Genomic DNA, 21929 nt, shown 5'->3' with positions numbered 1-21929 from the left:
CTTTAAAGAGCACTTAGTGTGAAGCTATAAAAAGGGAACTGGGTCCTAAAATAAAGTCTACTAGGACTGGTCTATCACTTCTGTGGGAGGGAGTCATATCATATATCCACAGGCCCTGAATACCTGTGTCATGTAACATGAAGAAAAACACAAGAAATACACCTAGAAATAAACTCTCAAATCAGAACAGTCTGACAATAAAAAAGTGTAATTTAGTTTTTGTCTCTTTTGTCTAGTGTAATAGGACCTGAATAAGAAAATTATTAAATTTCTGGAATCATTTAACATATATATTCTCGATTAGAAGCAGAATAGTAGTGTAAACACAGCTAAGCTATCTTAACATGCAAATTATATTTTCATTCAATGTTGTACTTACTGGTGCCAAGCACTCTGCAAGGCACAGAAGATCTGAAAGTAAATATGGCAGACATGGCCTCTATTCCTAATGGGGAAGAAATATGAATAACTGCCTAAGAGCTATTATAAAAAAGGTACAAGGAGGTGTGGTAGTACAGAGGAAAGGCTTCCCTGGAGTGACCTGAAGGATGAGAAGTCATGGGATAAAGAATTCAGGATTTCAGGAAGAGGGAGGAACCTCTGAGGAGGCCTCTCTGGTTGTCAACTCTGACCTTCCCAGAAAGAGCCCCAAGAACATCCATAATTTAGTGATGAATGTCTAAAACATTTAGTTTGTTACCCACACTCAGCCCAAGATAAATCAAGTGCAGAATGACAGTGTAATACCCCATTTCACAGAGTTTTCCAAAGAAAATCTTGAAAAGGATTAAAAGATGACAGCAGGTCAGGCTTGTTGATGCATTTTATTGTGAGATGGGGGAGTCTGGTAAAAAACTAGAAAATGATCATGGTGTAACAAGGAACTTAAAAATGAAGAGTCAGATTTTGCAACTTACATACATGAATACAGGAACAAATTGGCACAAAATGTTAAACATTGTTCCCAACACTGTTTATATAAGGTTATCCTAATTTGGCTTACTAAGGAAATGAGAGTTTTATGGTTAGGCTATCTCTTAATAAAACTGCAGAGCATCATGCTATTAGTCACACAGTGAATTTCAAAATTTAAGAGTTTTATATTAAAAACTGGGTAAAGGTAAAATGACTTGATTGTAGTTGTAAAACTAATACATTCTCATTTAAATTCTTTTCTACAGTCCCAAGGCAAGTATAAATGTTAACGTAACACTGTTAAATCAAATCTCAATGCAAGAGAACCAATTGCATCTCTACTTTAAATCTTATCAACTTTCCAAATTTTCATACTAAAATATATTATTGTATTAATACAAACTACAGTATTATACACTACACTGTGTAATAAATAAAGAAATATAAAAATAAGACACATAAATATAAAAGTTTTCTAAAACTAAAAGTACATATGTCAGTAAGAAGGGTATTAATACTGCCAAATTTGAAGACATACAGTACAAAAATGTTGCACAGATCTATAAACTAAAAGAAATAAAATAATACTGATAGGTAAAAATCAGCTAATGTTGTTAATAAACTGGGTCCATAATAACTAACATTTGGAAACAGTTATGAGACAAATAACAATGGCATGTCCATGTCAGAAATGCAAGTACATGGATTAAGCAGATTAGAAAATTTCCCTTTCATTTCTGTAGAGAAATTCTGAAAGTCAATTAACGCAAAATGGATACTGAGGAATTAAAAGATGAAATGTCCCAGTGTTTCAGTTTCTCTGACAGTCAGTGGTTAAGTTTTATTTTGGAATTTTGATAAAACAAACAAATCAACAAATGCTAGTTATTGTAGGCCACACATTGAATGAAGGCGGGTTAGAGCCTTAAAAATACTGATAAATGGCACTTACAGCACACAGGTCTTGCTTAAGGCCAAAGGAGATACAAAGCTTCATATCATATCCTTCATATTTGTTACCACATACTCAAACACAATTACAAACACTGATTGTGAAGACTCTGCTGTCCTTACCAGTATTAACACTGTTAGTCCCTGCAATCAGAACCCAATGACAATCTTTTGAACTCTATTTTAAACCACATGAGTAAGAAACTTCTGTCCTTCTCTACTGGCTGCTTTCTTAAGGCTAACAATACATTTTAAATGAGAATACACTCTACTCTGACATCTAAATATTAGAAAGTACTACCTTTGAGACTGAATTTATAAAAGGTAGTTAGCACAATTTGGAACTGCATTATACTTCTCTATGAAGGGGATTTTGTAGTGCAGAAGTTCTCACATTAAAAAAAAAACAACATAATAAAATACTGAAGTGGATTCAGCATATGTTTACCAATAAAAAATTATAAAATTTCTCCCAATTGTACAGCTTAAGAATAAACCAACATAAGAGTGATAACTAATACTGATAAAATGAAACAGTGCTAGATGTTTAATCAGTTTTCTTTAACTTGTTACATCTTTGCTTTCTGAGTCATTAAAGTTTTCTAATCTGCTTCACGTTTCAAACTTGTCCCTAACTTTGAAAAATGCACGAAAAATTACTAGGTCTGAGGTTCAGGCACACCTGGATTTTTTTTGTGTTTTTTTTTCTTTCTTTTTTTTTGTATTTTTTTAAATTTTTACTTTACACAGTAGTGAACAGAAATCACAGTATTCAGGTTACTGTGTTTCCATGAAAAGCATGTATAATATAGAACAAACTTCATTACCAATTAGAATTTATTTTCCTTCTAGAAAAACTATTAGGCTTCATTTGTTTTTTCTTCAGACACTTGCTCACTATCCTCACTTACTTTCTGTTCTAAGCTGCACACCTGATTTACAGCTCCATCATCCTTCACGGCACCTTCAGTTTTTGTTTCTTCTCCCTCATTCTCTGCCTCTTCTTCCTCCTCTTCCATCTCTACTTCCTCCTCCTCCTCCTCCTCTACCTCTTCCTCCTCCTCTTCATCCACTTGTGGTTTTTCACATTCTTTTTCTTCCTGCAGTTCTTCCATCTCTTTATCCTCTTCCTCCTCTTCCTCTTTTTCACTGTCTTCATCCTCTTCCCTTGTCAAACTCTCTCTCTCATCTGAGTCGACCTGTGAGGGAGATGCCCTTGCACCAACATGCTCACTCGGTAGGACCTCAGGTCCTGCTTCTTCCTGCTCAGTGCCATCACGTTCCTCTGCTTCTCTCTTGCAATAGGAGTAGCGATGATTCATGTGTTGAGAATAAGACCCAGAGTGTGAGAAACGCTTTCCACATTTGTCACATTGATAGGGCTTTTCTCCAGAATGTAATCGCATGTGTTCAATCAAATGATGTTTGTGTTTAAATGCCTTTTTACAGATTCCACACTCGTGGGGTCTTTTACCTGTAAAAAATATGACAGCTATGAAATAGAATGGTGGTTTTAAGCAAATAAAATCCTTACAAAGTATTCACTTCAGATTGTGAAAAGGGTTAAAGGGTCATTTTTAAAAAACTGTTAGGTTCATCAACATACCTGTGTGTTCATATTTATGTCTCAATAATGAGCTACTCTTCTGGAATATCTTATCACACAAATCACAAGCATACATTCCATTTTCTGTCTTCCGCATTTTCTTTTTGGGTGGTGTAGAATCAGAGTCATTCTGATCCTCTACATTTGATACTCCTTCTGAGCTAGTGTCTTGCCTTTCATCCTAAAGAAAAAAAAAGGAATAAGAAAATTTAATTTAAATTTAAAATATACAAGAGACATAAAAGTATAGGTTAAAGAACTACTTTGATTTATACTTTCAACAACTTGATCAAAGCAAGCACACTGCTTATCACTGCAAATGGGTTCCATCAGTGGGGTTAGATGAGAGGTGGGGGCTGATGTAGATGAAAGTGAAGTTGGGGGCAATATAGTCACAACTGTAAAAAGAACATGTGGTTAGGTCAACTGGCACTGAAAGGAAAGGACACCAAAAAGAATAAATGTAAAATGTGTAGTAATAAAATTTACTTAGTTCCCTGTGAATCATTACTTCATGAGAAATTTGCAGAAAATTTTAACTTTAAGTTTGTTAAATAATCACTAATATCTAACTGCATCCTTTACTTTCATCTTTTTATCCTGGGTTTCACTAAGCAAAAATTAAGATTATATTTTTAAAGGTGGTTTTCAAACTGTATCTTTTAGAGCTTCAAAGTCCTGTGAACTAACCTCTATGGTCTCCTTGAAAAGAGAGTTTTACTCTATCATTTTCTAAGGAACAAGAGGAAAAACAATGCAGGGATATTTTTAAACAAGAATACTTGTTAGTCAAAATGAATCTTTAGAATTTCAGTGTAATAAAAACATTTCAGGGAGGTCTAAAGGAGGAACCAAGATGGCAGCAAAGGTAAACACCTGAACTTGCTGCTGTGCACAACCACATTAAAACTACAACTAAAAGACAAAACAAATATCATCCAGAACCAAGGGAAGGCTGGATGAGTGGAAATTCTACAACTAGAAGGAAAGAAAAAAGCACATTGAGTCTAGTAAGAGGTGCAGAGGTGTGGAAGTGTGGAGGTACAGAGGCGCACGCGAAAGGGGCTGGCAGCTGGGTACGCTGTTGTCTTTTTCAATCGGGAGGGAGATACAAGCTCCTGACTGCTCTAAACTCCAGTTCTGGGCAAGAATCTGCAGACACAGACTCATAACAGAGAGAAACCGGACTGTCTGGCATCAGGCCAGAATGTGAGGGCGGCTTTCTCGCAGAGGTGCTTGCAGCAGTCATTGTTCCTGCATGGGGTCGTGGGACACAGAGACCCAGGGACCTATCCGGGGGAGGGCTGATGGGCAATCATTGCTGATTGCTCCGCCCTGGTGATTCCCTGAGATCCAACCCCACCCAATTTATAGTCCCACACAAGCTGTGTGCAGAGGCTTTTGCATACGAATGGCCTGACCTTTCTCTGCCTAAAAACCTGTCAAACTGCAGCTGGGTCAGAGAACCCCAGAGCTTCCAAATGAAGGTCTAACGCTCGTCAGCAGCCTGCATTGCTTCACAGCGGGGCCTCATCTGGCCACCTCCAAACCACAAACAAAGAGGAGGAATATGTAGATCTCTCTGTAGCTCCTGCTGGGTGGCCTCAGGCAGTGGCTGACTTTGCACCTCCTTGGAGATCCAAGAGCCAGTGTACCCAGTGGTCAGAGTGAGACCATCCAGATTACAACTCTTCACATCCATAAGAGACACACTCAGGGGGCAGACACAGTGAGCGCCAAAACCCCACTGAAGCAAGTCCTCCCCCATAGGGGTGTCTCCAGCACAGAAGTTCTCCCATTGTAGACACAACTGGTCCTCACAGCCAACTGGCCTGGAGGTCAATTCCTCCAACAGCAATCAAGGCTTAACTACAACAAGACTGTGCACAAAGCCCACAAACGGGTGCACCAAGAGTGTCCACCTCAGGTAATTAGGGAGGCTGAGCCACTGGGCCCTATAGGACATCTAGCACACAAAGCCATTCAATCAACACAGGGAAGCAGCCAAAATGCGGAGACAAAGAAACAGGTCACAAATGAAAGAAATGGAGGAAAGCAAACTACAGTATAAAGAGTTCAAAACCATGGTTATAAGGTTACTCAATCTTCTAGAAACCTCCAAGAAATATAGTAAGACCCTCAAGGATATGAAAAAGGACCAATTAGAAATTAAGCATACACTGACTGAAATAAAGAATAATATACAGAGATCCAACAGCAGACTAGAGAGGATCCCAAGAATCAAGTCAAAGATTTGAAATACGAAGCAAAAAACACCCAACTGGGAAGGCAAAAAGAAAAAAAGAATACAAAAATATGAAGATAGTGCAAGGATTCTCTGGGACAACTTCAAGCATATCAACATCCGAATTATAGGGGTGCCAGAAGAAGAGAGAGAGAAAGATATGAAAACCTATTTCAAGAAATAATGACAGAAAACTTCCCCTACCTGGTGAAAAAAATAGACTTACAAGTCCAGGAAGCACAGAGAACCCTAAACAAGAGGAATCCAAAGAGGACCACACCAAGACACATCATAATTAAAATGCTAAGGGCAAAAGACAGAGAATCTTAAAAGCAGCAGGAGAAAAACAGTTAGTTACCTACAAGGGAGCACCCATATGACTGTCAGCTGATTTCTCAACAGAAACTATGCAGGCCAGAAGGGAGTGGCAAGAAATATTCAAAGTGATGTATAGCAAGAACCTACAACCAAGATTACTCTACCCAGCAAAGCTATCATTTAGAATTGAAGGTCAGATAAAGAGCTTCACAGATAAGAAAAAGCTAAAGGAGTTCATCACCACCAAACCAGTATTATATGAAATGCTGAAGGGTATTCTTTAAGAAGAGGAAGAAGAAGAAAAAGGTAAAGATAAAAATTATGAACAACAAAGTGACAACAAATACATGTCTATCAACAAGTGAATTTAAAAATCAAGTGAATAAAAAATCTGATGAACAGAATAAACTGGTGAAAAGAATAGAGTCAGGAGCATAGGAAGGGAGTGGACTGACAATTCTCGGGGGGGGGGGGGCAGGGGGTGTGGGGGGTGCGGGGGGTGTGGTAAGAGACTGGACAAAAATCGTACACCTATGGATGAGGACAGTGTGGGGGGTAAGGGCAGGGGGTGGAGGGGAACTATGGGAGGGAAAAGAGGAACAACTGTAATAATCTGAATAAAGATTTATTTAAAAATAATAATAAAATTAAAAAAAAAACATTTCAGGCAGTCTCAGGGAAATAATTTATATAGGAGATCCGCAAGTAGGATAATCCTACAGGAAGCTTGTAGTAGAATTGGTCTCCTAAGATTCTTTTGTGTCTTTTCTAATGTCTTCCATTCTGTTATCTCTAAACCCACAAATTTCTAAAAGTTTAAATGTTTTCCACAACATTTCTTATAGCTTTGTAAGGTAGGAGAAGAGCAGTCATCTGTCTGGGTCATTTCTGAGCTGCCAGTGAGTGCTAAGTTGGCTTCACTTTCACTGCTACTTGATATAGTCATAATTAAGTGAAATGTTAGTGGTGCCCCATCTGTTATTAAAAGGTGTGCATACTATTCTATACACTAAAAATTTAGATGAATTTACTGGTCATATGAAAAGTTTTTTTGAGTTATCACAAATTACAGAAAACCCAACTGGTAGCAATATTTAAGGGGGGGGGAATATTAAACACATTTGAACATGTTTGGATAAAGGATGAAATAATTTTATTCAATAAAAAAGTGATGGGAAAAAATGGAGAGACATGTTAGTGAAAACAAAAGTCTGGACAATGAAATATACCACAATCACACATAACGTTTTTATCCAGAACTATCATGAATTTTGGGAGAAAGTTAAAAAGAAAAAATGTATATAGTGATTCACAATCATATTTCCTCATATATATTAATTATTATATAACTGAACATTGCTTAATTATAGGTTCATAAAATGATCAGTAAATTTACTATCTGAGTTCTTAGTATACTTAATTCGGTTTAATTAAAGCCTTTTAAAACAGAGTTCTTAACACAAAAACTGACAGCTAAGTTTGCTTGTTGTGGGATGTCTGTGAATGGGAACATATTTCAATTATTAATGATAATAATCAAGGCAGAAATTAGTATAAAAAGAGAAATCCAATTAGTGACTATTCCAATTTTTTTCTCTGTGTCTAGCTTCAAACAGTCAAGACTTTAGTTGAGACTTACCAACCATTTTTCACAGCAGACTAACACTTTAAACTTTAGTTGATAACTATACCTTGGATTAGGAAACAACTAAAGACATGACGCTACTAAGTTAAAGCAAAAACTCATCTATTTAGTTTTAAAAGTGAGTTCGTAGCAACCTGCATGGCTCTAAAAAAATTCATTTTCCAGTTTTATTTTGTTCATTTCCAAAATGTACAATATTTCTAAGCTTAAAATTTCCACTTAAATGTTAGAAAAATATCACATTTTCCAAAATTCTGACTGCTGCTTGTTAAAATAAATTTGTAATATTGATAAATAAATTTAAAAAAAGAAATAAGTCAAACTATCATTTTACTAAACAGATTTGGGAGGGAGCCTTTTTTTTTTTTTTTTTTTTTTTTTTACCTGATTTCCATTTGGCTGGATCACTTTCAAGGGTGGTTCCTGGACTGCAGGGCTGACTGTAGTAGAGTATGTGTAAGCCACCTGGGGAATCAGAATAGTCTGCTTATTGGCAGCTAGTGCTCTCAAGCATGGAACACTGTTCTGGTCAGCAATGGCCACGATTGTGGGTAACTGGGCAGTAACTGTAGGTATAGCAATATTTATGGGGTTGGCACTTGGTGGGATTACATTTACAACTGGTACTGAGTCTGTAATACAACTGTCCTTTTGTGGCTCCTTTTTTGCACAAGACAAATTCAAGGGTTCTTCCTGGACAGAATAAACACTGTTGTGGTAAACACTAGTGATAGTTGACCTTTCCAATAATTCTCCCTGTTGCTTTGGTAGTGAAAGATCAAGAGGTTCTACTTGTGGCTCTTCTTGTGCACCTTCTGCTGTGTACAAGTAACCCTGTGCATTTCTGGATGAAGAAAGGTTTAGAGGTGATGGGGAAGATGTAATACTTCTGGAACCATTGATGGTTGATCCCACTGGTAAAACTGGAGAGTTAGTTATCTTCATAGGACTTTGTAGATTTATTGTGCTGTCCTTAGATTCATTTGCATTTGTAGACTGAGGATGATCATTATTCTTTGCAGAGACATTTACTTTGCCTGGTTCAGGAGAAGATGGTTCAGAAGACTGCACTGAAATCTGTCCAGTTTGCATCTTTTCAAACCACTTTTTTACTACATCCAGTGGTAGGTTTACTGAATCAGCAATTTTTGAGAGCTCTTCTGCACTTGGTTGTGCATTCAAAGCATAATATGCTTTTAGAAGAGACAAGAGGTTCTTTAACGGTGGCTGACTGGGAGACAAATTGCCATCTCCAGAACCTGATGAAGCAGAAGACTCAGGTTTCTCAGCTTCTGGTGTAGGGAGTGGAGGAGACTGAGCAGGCTGCTTTAGGTTATAGTGCTTTAATTCTGGAAGTGCATTAATATCTCCTGGACAATCGTCACACAGAAGGCAAGTGCTATCGTTCACCTCTCCTTCAAAGCTTTTGTCCTTCTCAGATTTAACAGTAAGATCTTCTGGTAACTTTTCACTTTTGCAACTGTTTGTTGGGACTGGATTTTCTTTTTTTAAATTTTGAGGAACAACTTGAAGTTGGCTAGGCTGCTCAAGACTGTAGTTAATGATAATTTTGGTTGTTCCATCTTGATCAACCAAAGGAAGACTGATGGCTGAAATAACAGAATGGCCACCTTGCTGTATGGATGAAGCACTGATTGTTTCTTGTTCTTTGGATGCAAGATTGGCTTGATTATTCTCCAAAACTTGCCTTATTACATTGCCATCTACTGCCACTTTAAGTACATTCTGAATATCACTTAAATTGATACTTATGGGAGACACCAAACCAACTGTTGGCAGAACAACAGCTTGCACCACACCCTGAGGAGAACTGGTTGCCTGTAATGGGCCACCACCACTAAAAACCCCATTTTGTAAAGGGGTTGAACAATTGATTCCTGAAGCAACCACTATGGGTTTGAATTCATAATCCACAGGTTCAGTTTTAATTTGGTTTACAGAAAGTTGTTCTTGAAGGGGTTTATTCTCTATCTTTTGCCGTATTTGTGGTCGTGTGGGACTGCCTGGTGATGCTGAAAGAGATGGCGAGGAACACTGCGATGCCTTGAGTCCTGTTCTTGGTCGCCCATTCACAGGCATCAAGCTGATACATTTCTTACTGCTTATGTGTGAGCTATAGGAACCAGAATGAGAAAAACGTTTCTTGCAGTTTGGGCATTCATATGGCTTCTCTCCTAAACAATAACAAAAATATATATATTTATAAATTTTTGTTTCCACATTTTCCGTAAAACAAACATAACCATTTAAAAGGGTTTCCATGTATGCTTGTGGTACAATTTTATTTAAAATCATTTTAAGTTCAAAACCCACATAAATGACATTAGTCTGAACTACATGTGCTAATCAATAAGAGAATATACTCTGCATATGTGTGTAATATTTCTGCTAACCTTTAAAACTTCAAAGCATTCTCAAATACCCAAAATACATTACAACCTACTCTTCCAAGTATTTTTTTCTTATTCTGTTTCACCAATGTATGTAATTTTCTGTATTTCAATCTACTTAACCACCTGTAGGATAAACTATTAGAGGAAAGAAAAGTAAATGAAATATCCCATAAAACTGAACAAGTCTGAATATCTTTGACTGTATGAATCATGTAAATACCTCTTTCCTATATCTATAAGGTTTCATTGAAAAGATCTTTCTCAATGGGAATAAAACTATAAATATAAGGTACTTCTATAAGCTGTAACTTATTAAACTGGGATGTATGTACTCCCAGAGATATAAGGCAATGTTCTAGTGGTTATGCAAAGCAACTTGGATTTCAATTTAAGTGACACTGGTTATGGTAACTTAAAATATTTTTATATTAACACACAGATTATACTATGTTGCACAAATGCAACTTGTAGAGGCCTCCTTTCAAGTTGTTTTCCTAGACCTCCCATGGCATTTATTCTTGGCTGTTAGGAATACTTCAGTAGAAAATTTGAGAAGCACTGAGTTAAGTGGACTATTTCATACAACGCTAATTTTGCACATATTCATTTATAATTATAGTTCATTACTTTATAAGTTAAAGGCACACCAGTTTCAGAAGTAAGACAGAAACTTCTGGGTTTTGTGTGCCATTTCTACCTTGCACCTATTATAGTGCAGGTCACAAAGATGCATACTAAACCTTTTTTATTTTTTAAAGATTAATGAATGGCTAACTATAGAATTATGAAATGTAGTGGTGCTGATTTATCCACTCAATATCAAAGTAAAGCTCTTTATATCCTCCCCCCCTTTTTAAAAGAATTAAAATAAAAGCAGCGAGAACGTCAATATAAACTCTCCTAGTTATGTGATTTTGATTTGTCAAGTTTAAAAAAAGTGAGTTATGTTTGCTCAGAAATTTGATTACTTGAATCTGATATCAGAATTGAAAGGCATCCCCAATGGAGAGTTCATTTTATATCATACTTGACATTTGATATTCTCTGCTCAAACTCCTTTATTAAGAGGAGGTTACTGCTGCTAGGCAACTCTATGAAGATGGTCCAGTTTGGTCTTGCTGAGGCCCACGGATTTGGGTTCAGAACCTAGGTCTGCCACATACTATTTTCTTAACCTTTCCAAGCCTCAGTGTTTTGGTGTGTAAATAAATGTAGATATCCCCTCACTGGCTTATTATAGTTATACTAGTGGCCGGGTTCATGGATCTGTGCACATTGAAAGGAAATTAAGTAGAAGAAAGATTCATGCGGTAATTATGTTACTGCAAAAAATTACATGTCAAAGTAGTATGTATAGTATCTCTATATATAAAAGGTTAAGTGACTGACTGTCCGTCCGTCTGACCGACCGGCTGACTGGTACATATGACATGCACTGGCAATTTAAAAATAAACGTTGACTCGCACAAGGAAAATTTCCCCATTGACTTTCTTAATAGTATTACTCCCTCGGGAATTCCATGTCATAAATTAAAATTGAAAGTGGGTGCAATCATCACGCTACTGAGAAATCTTAATAGTAAATGGGGTCTTTGTACTAGATTTATTATCAAAAGATTGTGACCTAACATAATCGAAGCTGAAGTATTAATAGGATCTGCGGAAGGAGAGGTTGTTCTGATTCCAAGAACTGATTTGTCCCTGTCTGACACTGGCCTCCCATTTAAATTAATTCAAAGATAGTTTCCCGTGATGCCAGCATTTGCAATGATTATTAATAAATCACAAGGTCAGACTCTAGACAGAGTAGGAATATTCCTACCTAAACCCATTTTAGGACATGGCCAGTTTTATGTTGCTTTCTCTCGAAATCGAAGAGCATGTGACATTAAAGTTAAAGCTGTATCCTCCCCTACCTTCCCACTGTAGTTTGACAGTCTGTTCAATGCATCTTTGCAGGGGAGCACTGGGGGTGGGGGGGAGGTAAGAGATCAACCGAAGGACTTGTATGCATGCATATAAGCATAACCAATGGACACAAGACACTGGAGGGGGGGGTGAGGGCATGTGCTGGGGGGTAGGGGAGTCCAGGGGGAGGTCAATGGGGAAAAAAGAAAGCATATATACTACTATATGTAATACTTTAAAAAATAAAATAAAATAAAATAAATTTAAAGTAGTAAATACTTCATCACAAGTGAAATTAGGCAAGCACTCTGAGTGTTTATACTCTTAATGTGGTGTACAGAAAGATATTAGAATAAGTTTAATCAATTTATAAGTCATTGTTTTAACAATGTTGTTTTTATATCATGTTTATGTTGTTTTTATATCATGTCTTTGTTGTTGTTATATCATGTTGTTTATTTATTAATTTATCAATCATTGTTTTTATCAATGTTTTTATGTCATGTTTTTGTTATTTTTATATCATGTCTTTGTTGTTGTTATATCATGTTGTAATTGTTTATTAATCAATGTATATATTATTTTCACATACATTTTAGTAATTTTCTTTCATCTCTGACACTTCTATTATAGAGAAAGGGAGAATAGTGATATTAAAATATTTTGTATTTTAATTTTATAATACTATATTATACATATACTATTTTGACATGTAATGTTTTGCAATAATGTAATTACTGCACGAATCTTCTAATTAATTTCCTTTCAATGTGCACGAATCCATGCACTGGGCCACTATTAGTATTATAAAATTAAAACACCCATGTGATTGGCACCAGCGAGAGCTTTATATGTACTGCGCATGCGTGAGTCGACGTTTATTTTTAAATTGCCAGTGCGCGTCATATGTACTGGCAGGTCTGTTGGTGGGACGGTTGATGAATTAATTGTAATGTGGTTCACATTGAATGTCAACAAAAACAACCAAATTCATGATTGACAATGACAGATCAAAACACATGTGTGTGATTGGCAACAGTGAGAATTTATATGTTTCGTGCATGTGCGAGGAAGCGTTTATTTTTAAATTGCGAGTGTGTGTCATATATACTGGCTAGTTGGACAAACGGTCACTTAGCCTTTTATATATATAGACTAGAGGCCCGGTGCACAAAAATTTGTGCACTCGGGGGGGAGGAGGGAGGGGGTCCCTCAGCCCAGCCTGTGCCCTCTCGCAGTCTGGGACGACTCGGGAGATAACGACCTGCTGGCTTAGGCCTGCTCCCGGGTGGCAGAGGGTAGGCCCAATCCCTAGGTGCAGCCCCTGGCTGGGCTCAGAGCAGGGCTGATTGGGGAGTTGGGGCGCCACCACCTGTCATGCACAGAGCAGGGCGGATCGGGAGTTTGCGATGCCAACCTCAGTCACGCTCAGGGTAGGGCCGATTGGGGGATTGGGGCACCGCCCCATGTCACACTCAAGGCAGGGTTGATGTGGAGGTTGCGGCGCCACCCCCTGTCACGCACAGAGCAGGGCCAATCAGGGGGTTGGAGTGCTGCCCCTGTCACTCACAGAACAGGGCCCATCAGGGGGGTTGGGGCTCAGTACCCTGTCACGCACAGAGCAGGGTCGATCAGGGGGTTGGGGAGCTCCCCCCTGTCACGCACAGGGCAGGGCCCATCAGGGGGTTGGGGAGCTCCCCCCTGTCACGCATAGAGCACGGCCAATCAGGGGGTTGAGGAGCTCGCCCCTGTCACTCACAGAGTAGGGCCGATAGGGGAGTTGGGGCACCGCCCCCTGTCACACACAGAGCAGGGCGGATCAGGGGGTTGGGGCACCACACCCTGTCACACTCAGGGCAGGGCCGATGGGGAGGTTATGGCTCTACCCTGTCACACACAGAGCAGGGCCCGTGGGGGGCGGTTGGGGCGCTGCACCCTGTCACACACAGAGCCACAGGGTGATCAGGGGGTTTGGGTGCTGACCCTGTCACGCTGATCCCAGTGCTGGGAGGCATATTACCCTTTTACTATATAGGATAGAGGCCTGGTGCACGGGTGGGTGCCAGCTGGTTTGCCCTGAAGTGTGTCCTGGATCAGGGTAGGGTCCCCACTAGGGTGCCTGGCCAGCCTGGATAAAGGGATGATGGCTGTTTGCAGCTGGTCACACACTCTTCAGGGTGGGGGTCCCCATTGGGGTGCCTGGCCAGTCTGGGTGAGGGGCTGAGGGCTGTTTTCAGGCTGGCAGATGACTGAAGCTCCCAACTGCTCCTTTTTTTCTTTTTTTTTTTCTTTTTATATTCTGGGCCAGGTTTAGCTCTGAGGGTTGGCTCTAGCTCTGAGGCCTCTGCTGCTGAAAGCAGGTATCTGGTTTATTTGGGTTCTACAATCGAAACACTCTTTCAACTCCAGCTCTGAGATCCAGGCAGGCTGAGAGCAGGTTTCTGGGGTTTTGTTTAGCTTCTATATTTGTAACAATGTTCCAAACTGCAAGCTCAGAGGCTGGCAGCGGCAGGCGGGGAACGTTGGACTCCTCTGTCACTGAAGCAAGCAAGCCTCATGTTTGCTTCAAGCTGCCTGGTTGCCGGCCGCCATTTTGGCTGGCAGTTAATTTGCATATCGCCCTGATTAGCCTATGGGAAGGGTAGCGGATGTACGGCTAATTACCATGTTTCTCTTTTATTAGATAGGACTAGAGGCTCGGTGCACAAAAATCTGTGCACTCAGTGGGGAGAGGGGGTCCCTCAGCCCGGCCTGTGCCCTCTCGCAGTCTGGGACGACTCGGGAGATAATGACCTGCTGGCTTAGGCCTGCTCCCGGGTGGCAGAGGGCAGGCCCAATCCCTAGGTGCAGCCCCTGGCTGGGCTCAGATCAGGGCTGATTGGGGAGTTGGGGCGCCACCCCCTGTCATGCACAGAGCAGGGAAGATTGGGAGGTTGCGATGCCACCCTCAGTCATGCTCAGGGTAGGGCAGATTGGGGGGTTGGGGCACTGCCCCCTGTCACATTCAAGGCAGGGTCAATGGGGAGGTTGTGGCACCACCCTGTCATGCACCAAGCAGGGCCAATCAGGGGGCTGGGGCGCTGCCACTGTCACTCACAGAGCAGGGCCCATCAGGGGGGTTGGGGCTCAGTACCCTGTCACGCACAGAGCAGGGTTGATCAGGGGGTTGGGGAGCTCCCCCTGTCACGCAAGGAGCAGGGCCCATCAGGGGGTTGGGGAGCTCCCCCGTGTCACGCACAGAGCACGGCCGATCAGGGGGTTGAGGAGCTCCCCCCTGTCACTCACAGAGCAGGGCAGATCAGGGGGTCTGGGCGCCGCACCCTGTCACACTCAGGGCAGGGCCGATGGGGAGGTTATGGCTGTACCCCCTCACACACAGAGCAGGGCCCGTAGTGGGCAGTTGGGGCGCCCCACCCTGTCACACACAGAGCAGGGCCGATCAGGGGGTCTGGGTCACACACAGGGCCGCAGGGTGTCAGGGGTTTGGGAAGCTCCTCCGTATCAGTCACAGAGCAGCGCTGATCAGGGGGTTGGGGTGCCTTCCCCTGTCACGAACAGAGCAGGGCAGATAGGGAGGTTGTGGCCCCACCCCCTGTCACACACACAGCCACAGGGCGATCAGGGTGTTTGGGCGCTGCCTCCTGTCACGCTGATCCTGGTGCCAGGAGGCCTCACAGCTCTGCTGATTTTGGTGCTGGGAGGCATATTACCCTTTTACTATATAGGATAGAGGCCTGGTGCATGGGTGGGTGCCAGCTGGTTTGCCCTGAAGGGTGTCCTGGATCAGGGTGGGGGTCCCCACTGGGGTTCCTGGACAGCCTGGATGAGGGGATGATGGCTGTTTGCAGCTGGTCACACACCCTTCATGGTTGGGGTCCCCACTGGGGTGCCTGGCCAGCCTGGGTGAGGGGCTGAGGGCTCTTTTCAGGCTGGCGGGTGACTGATGCTCCCAACCACTTCTTTTTTTCTTTTTTTTTCTTTTTATATTCTGGGCCAGGTTTAGCTCTGAGGGTTGGCTTCAGCTATTAGGCCTCGGCTGCTGAAAGCAGGTATCTGGTTTGTTTGGGTTCTACAATCGAAACACTCTTTCAACTCCAGCTCTGAGATCCAGGTGGGCTGAAAGCAGGTTTCTGGAGTTTTGTTTAGCTTCTATATTTGTTACAATGTTTCAAACTGCAAGTTCAGAGGCTGCCAGCAGCAGTCGGGGAACGTTGGAGTCCTCTGTCACTGCAGCAAGCAAGCCTCATCTTCACTTCAAGCTGCCTGGTTGCCGGCCGCCATCTTGGCTGGCAGTTAATTTGCATATCACCCTGATTAGCCAATGGGAAGGGTAGCGGATGTACAGCTAATTACCATGTTTCTCTTTTATTAGATAAGATAACACAGTGAAACTCAGGGTGCTCTCACTAAATGTTAGTGATTCTTTTAAAAAGCATTTTACTGAGATACAGTTTCAGTCAGTTTGGTATGATGCCTACTTACTTCCCTGTGCTAGTTTGTCCTAATGCCACATAGAACAAGTCTGACTACATAAAATACATAAAAATAACTAGAATGTGGATGTACATAGTTAAGTGTTCAATACATGTTAGTTATCATTATTGTTGGGAATACTCTAATATTTTTTTGTTAGAAAGTCTGTAGAACAATTATTTGAAAGCCAAAGTCACTATGTTTGTTAGAAAAGTCCTACTTTCTAACTTCATAGCTTTATGGTGTATAGCTAAAGTACATCACTTAATTTATCAATTTAGGTTAGTGTTTGCAGCTATCAAACCCTGGAGGTAAGTTCTGCTGCTTAAAGTTAGATGTACTATGAATATTGAGGTTTTGTTTGTTTGTTTGTTTTGTGTGTGTGTGTGTGTGTGTGTGTGTGTGTGTGTGTGTGTAGGGCAGAGATGGGTGTTCGGTTACATCTGATGTAAAAATTTTCCAAGCTAAAATTAATATAAGGCTATGGAACAAACCCAAGTTATTTTCTGGGGAGGATCATAGCCCACATGCAGGTGGTATTTTGTCTCACCTCAGAGTAGAGGTGTAGTGGCCTCTTGCTCATTACAGCTTAATTCCCACATGCAGAGCTCAAATGATGGCTGACACAGGACTCTACAGAGGGTTAATTTTATGGATATCACAAGATAGCAACAATCAGTATAATTTTAGGGAGTATAATTGAGGACCACGATCCTTAATACTTTTTAAAAGTTTACTGAAGGATATGCAGTCATCCATTATTAGATACTTTGAACAGTGCTTTTAACACTATGATGAAGGACCACTTATGTGTTTTTTTTTCATTTTTTGTTTTAAATTTACAAACTACTATAGATCAACATTGTGTAAAATAGAATGAAATCATCACAGCATTGGCTTGATATATAACAGTTTGTAAATGCTTCCTCTTTTTTCTATATTTAAAGAACCGGTAATAACTAGCTTGCAAATTGCTACCAGTTCTGGGGTAACACTGAGTACCCCTGCTCAACATTTTCTTTTGGAATAAAATAGGCTATCAGAGAGCTGTAGACTTATATTGTTCAAGGAGCCACCCTGGAGAAATGCTTTTTCCTAATTGTACTTTGGTGAAATATCACTGGATTGTGTTGAAGAATATTATATTAAAAAGAAAATTCTATCAAATTCTCCACTATATTAAGTATATTTCTGAGGATGATATAAATTGTAGTTTGCTCTTTCTTCTTTATGATGCTTCAAGGAACAAGTTTCTCTATAGACTTAGTTATCAGGAAAAAGTTTGCTTTTCCTAGCAACAGATTTCTTTTACTCACAGATACTGGTCTTGGGTTACTGATTGCAGGTTTCTTACTGCCTAACCCTCAGAGTCTAATTTGTGGTCTACTTCCAGGATGTGCAAGGGGTTTCAGAGTATTCCTTTTTATCACATTTGTTACATGCCTGTTTTACTTCCTTAACTTTATTTTCCTTATATATTTCAAATTAAAATTTCTTGCTTTATTAAAAATATATAAACCTCTTATTAAATAATTTTAAGAACAAGACAGATATTAATATGAGCAGTGCAGAGTTCTGTGTTCCATGACATGGCCTAAATCTGCATTAGTTTTTTTTTTTTTTAAGATTTTTAAATTGAATGTTAAAGAGACAGGAAGGGAGAAGAGGAAAGAGAGAGAAATATTGATGTGAAATGAAATAGCCATTGGCTGCCTACTGCATTCCTCCTACTCACCCGGGGTTCAAGCCCATAAATCCTAGCATATGCCCTGACCTTTTGGTGCATGGGAATGACATTCAGCTAATTGAGTCACACCACCCAGGGCTGCATTAACATTTTACTTAATTATTTTTATTTATTTATTTTATTATTTTATTTTATTTTATTTTATATATTTTATTTTATTTCCAGAGAGGAAGGAAGAGGGATAGAGAGATAGAAACATTAATGATGCAAATCATTTATTGGCTGCCTCTTGCATACCCCATGCTGGGGATGGAGCCTAAACCCAAGCATGTGCCCTGACCCAGAATCAAACCATGAGCCACACCGGCCAGGCTGCATTAATTTTTTAAACAGCAGCAGCATATTCTTAGCTTAGATAAAACTCTTGACCATCCAAACTCCTAAAATTTTTCTGTAGGTACTACATACAGTAGCTCCCTACTTACTGCTTGATTGATACTGACTGTTGAATATACCAATGCAGGATCATGTGATTAAATATCAACTTGCTTCCAGGCCTGTATTATAATCTTTGGTATGAGCCATGCTTCCCAGCTGTGTATCATCTATAGATTTGACAAATTCTGTTACTCAACTGCAACAGGAACATATGACATTCACTTTTACATAAATTTTACTCTAAGCTTTATTTTCCTTCCTCTTCCCCATTTCAACATTAAAAAAGCTCTCTCAAATTAGTTGTAATCTATCAACTTCAAATCACCTCTGGTAAGAAGGGAGGTTTATTAAAAATATACTAGAGGCCCATTGCACAAAAATTTGTGCACTCGGGTGGTCCCTCAGCCCGGCCTGTGCCCTCTCGCAGTCTGGGACCCCTCGGGGATGACAACTTGCTGGCTTAGGCCCACTCCTTGGGGGATTGGGCCTAAGATGGCAGTCAGACATCCCTCTTGCAGTCCGGGAGCCCTTGGGGGATGTCCACTTGCCAGCAGGGAGCAGGCCTAAGCTGCAGTTGGACATCCTTAGCGCTGCTGAGGAGGCAGGAGAGGCTCCCACCACCACCGCTGTACAGGCAGCTGTCAGCCTGGCTTGTGGCTGAGCAGAGCTCCCCCTGTGGGAGTGCACTGACCACCAGGGGGCAGCTCCTGCATTAAGAATCTGCCCCCTGGTGGTCAGTGTGTGTCATAGTGACCAGTCATTCCCAGTCCTTCTGCTGTTAGGGTCAATTTGCATATTACCCTTTTATTATATAGGAGTGCCTGGCCAGCCTGGGTGAGGAGCTGATGGCTGTTTGCAGGCTGGCCACAGCCCCTTCAGGGTAGGGGTTCCCCCTGGGGTGCCTGGCCAGCCTGGATTAGGGGCTGATGGCTATTTGCAGGCTGGCCACACCCCTTTCAGGGAGGGAGGGTCCTGCTGGGGTGCCTGGCCAGTCTAGGTGAGGGGCTGAGGGCCGTTTTCAGGCTGGCCAAGCCCCCCAGTGGGGACCCTCACCCCATGAGGATGTGGCCAGCCTGGATGAGGGGCTGATGGCTCTTTGCAGGCTGGCCACAACCCCCAGCCACCCAAGTTCCCAGTGGAGGCTGGCTGGAACCAGGTATCTGGGATTTATTTGTCTTCTATAATTGAAACTTTGTTGCCATGAGCGGAGGCCACAGCCGGCTCAGGGCTGGCAGGAAGCTTGGCTTCCTCCATCGCCGGGGCAACCAAGCCTCCTGCTTCTTCCAGCTCCATGGCTACCGGCTGCCATCTTGGTTGGATTAATTTGCATATAGTCACTCTGATTGGCTGGTGGGTGTGGCTTAGGGCGTAGCAAAGGTATGGTCAATTAGCATCTTTGTCTTTTATTAGTGTAGATTATTGATTTGAAAACAGAAGGTAAGAAATAGAATCCTGTGGCAGGCTATAAAAGAATACCTCTACTTTCCAGAAACATTAATGTGTGAAAATAGGTGTTTTTGTAAGAATCTTGGTTTGAGAATTTTTAAGTGCTGATATTAACATTATTTAGCCCCCAATGAACAATACAGTAAAGTTTTCAGAACATTTGAAGTTCCAAAATAATATATAGGTATCACAAACTACCCCTCACAAAGTCACCCAGCGGTACTCTTTTTGTAGGGTGATGTTTGTAAAATGTAAATGTTAATATACCAATTTTCACAAAATAAGCAATGTGCAAATAATTTCCAACTTATTAGCTAACAAATTTTTTCATTAAAATTACTTAAATCTAAAATTGCATATCAAAATTAATTGGGAAACTAACATTTTACAGGCAATGTGGGGTGCTAATTTTTCTCTATAGCTTTTGTTCAAATAGACCCTCTGCAGAAATGCAAATATAGTTATATTTGTTTTTTTTAATACTTATTTATCTTTATTGTTGAAAATATTAGATGTCCCCTTTGTTTCTTTTGTTTTTCCCACTGACCCACTCCCCCTATCCCAGGCCTTCACCACCCTATTGTCTGTGTCCATGGTTTTTATAAAGTTCCCTGGTTAATCATTCCCCACCCCTCCACTCCTGCCTTCCCATCTTTGTTTTTATGTTTCTAAAAGAGACATATTATTTTATCATATAATAATATTCATTTTGTAAGTAATGATTTAGAAAATGATGTGGAATAGGAAGTTGAAATGATGGGAGACCCATTTTTCTTTTCTGTTCTCATTAATACTGCAGGTTCCCTCTCCCCTCATGCTATCTTCCCTTGCTGACTCCACATCACCCCTCAGCATTTCTTATCTGGAGTTCCATTTCTATTTCTGTTTTGTAAATAATGTCTTCATCTTATTTTATTGTGCAAATTGTACCTCTATATCCTTTTTCATTCTTAACTGTGCAAAAGAGGCCAAATAATTAACATTCATCAGAAAGCTGAAGTGTTTTTAGGTTGTACATGTATTCTGATAAGGAAATTTTGTGTGAGTCATATTATATTAACTTGATATACCTTAGTCAAAGATTAAACCTCCATTAAAATACCATCTATAAACTGAAAATTTCTCCAGATTCATCTGCATCCTAAAAGAAAGCAAGAAGTTTCTAATCATGTGTGTAGATCACATGTTATAATATTTATTTCCATGTATGCTATAGTATTCAAGGTGTAGGAAGATAACAAATATTTACCACTGTGGATTCTTAAGTGCTCTTTTAGATGATGTTTGTATTTGAAAGCTTTTCCACATTCAGTGCACTTGAATTTACGATTGCCTCCAGACTGCGTCACATGTCTCTATAAAAAAAAAAATGGGTATTTTATTTATAAAGCAAAACCAGCTTTAGACATAAAGAACATCCAATTTGCTAAAATGTTCTAGTGATTATTTTGTTTCTTAAAGGCCTCAAATTATAGCAGTTACAAAAACCTAACACTTGAAATATTACCAAAAAGGAGGGTGATACTAAGAACAGAATTTTGACATAAAGAAAAATCTACACTTTCTAATTTAAAGTATCAGAATCATACTTTATAAGCAATAATAGTATTTGGCAAAAATAATATATATACATTACGAGGAACTGTAGAGATTATCTCATTTGTCCTCTAATTTACAGATAAAGAAATTGAAGTCAAGAACATTCAGTAACCTGTGTAAAGCAGTTACGCAATAGAAAAACAAGATCTCCCGAATAGGAGATAAGGCCAGGCTTTTTAAAAAGTATTTTATCCTCTTATATGTTTGATATTTCTAAATTGTACATCCAGGACCCCTCGGGGGATGTCTGACTGCCAGTTTAGGCCCAATCCCCGGGATTGGGC

The 21929-nt window shown here is 40.3% G+C and overlaps 1 protein-coding gene across 16 annotated transcripts in view; it reads right to left on the bottom strand.

The window, feature by feature from the left end:
• Nucleotides 1-805: 805 nt before the first annotated feature.
• The window catches only part of ZEB1 (zinc finger E-box binding homeobox 1), a 306513-nt gene continuing 285389 nt past the window's right edge, over nt 806-21929 (bottom strand). For all 16 annotated transcript variants that reach the window (XM_059712316.1, XM_059712331.1, XM_059712361.1 and 13 more), the window contains 4 exons: nt 21296-21401; nt 8065-9875; nt 3473-3653; nt 806-3340 (listed from right to left, as the gene is read on the bottom strand). In XM_059712316.1, the coding sequence (XP_059568299.1) occupies nt 2727-3340; nt 3473-3653; nt 8065-9875; nt 21296-21401 (2712 nt within the window). In that variant the 3' untranslated portion in view covers nt 806-2726. The remainder of the gene's footprint in view (nt 3341-3472; nt 3654-8064; nt 9876-21295; nt 21402-21929) is intronic.

The sequence above is a fragment of the Myotis daubentonii genome, chromosome 1 (assembly GCF_963259705.1).
Source record: "Myotis daubentonii chromosome 1, mMyoDau2.1, whole genome shotgun sequence".
NCBI lineage: Eukaryota > Metazoa > Chordata > Mammalia > Chiroptera > Vespertilionidae > Myotis > Myotis daubentonii.
This window is presented reverse-complemented; position numbering and strand designations above follow the sequence as displayed.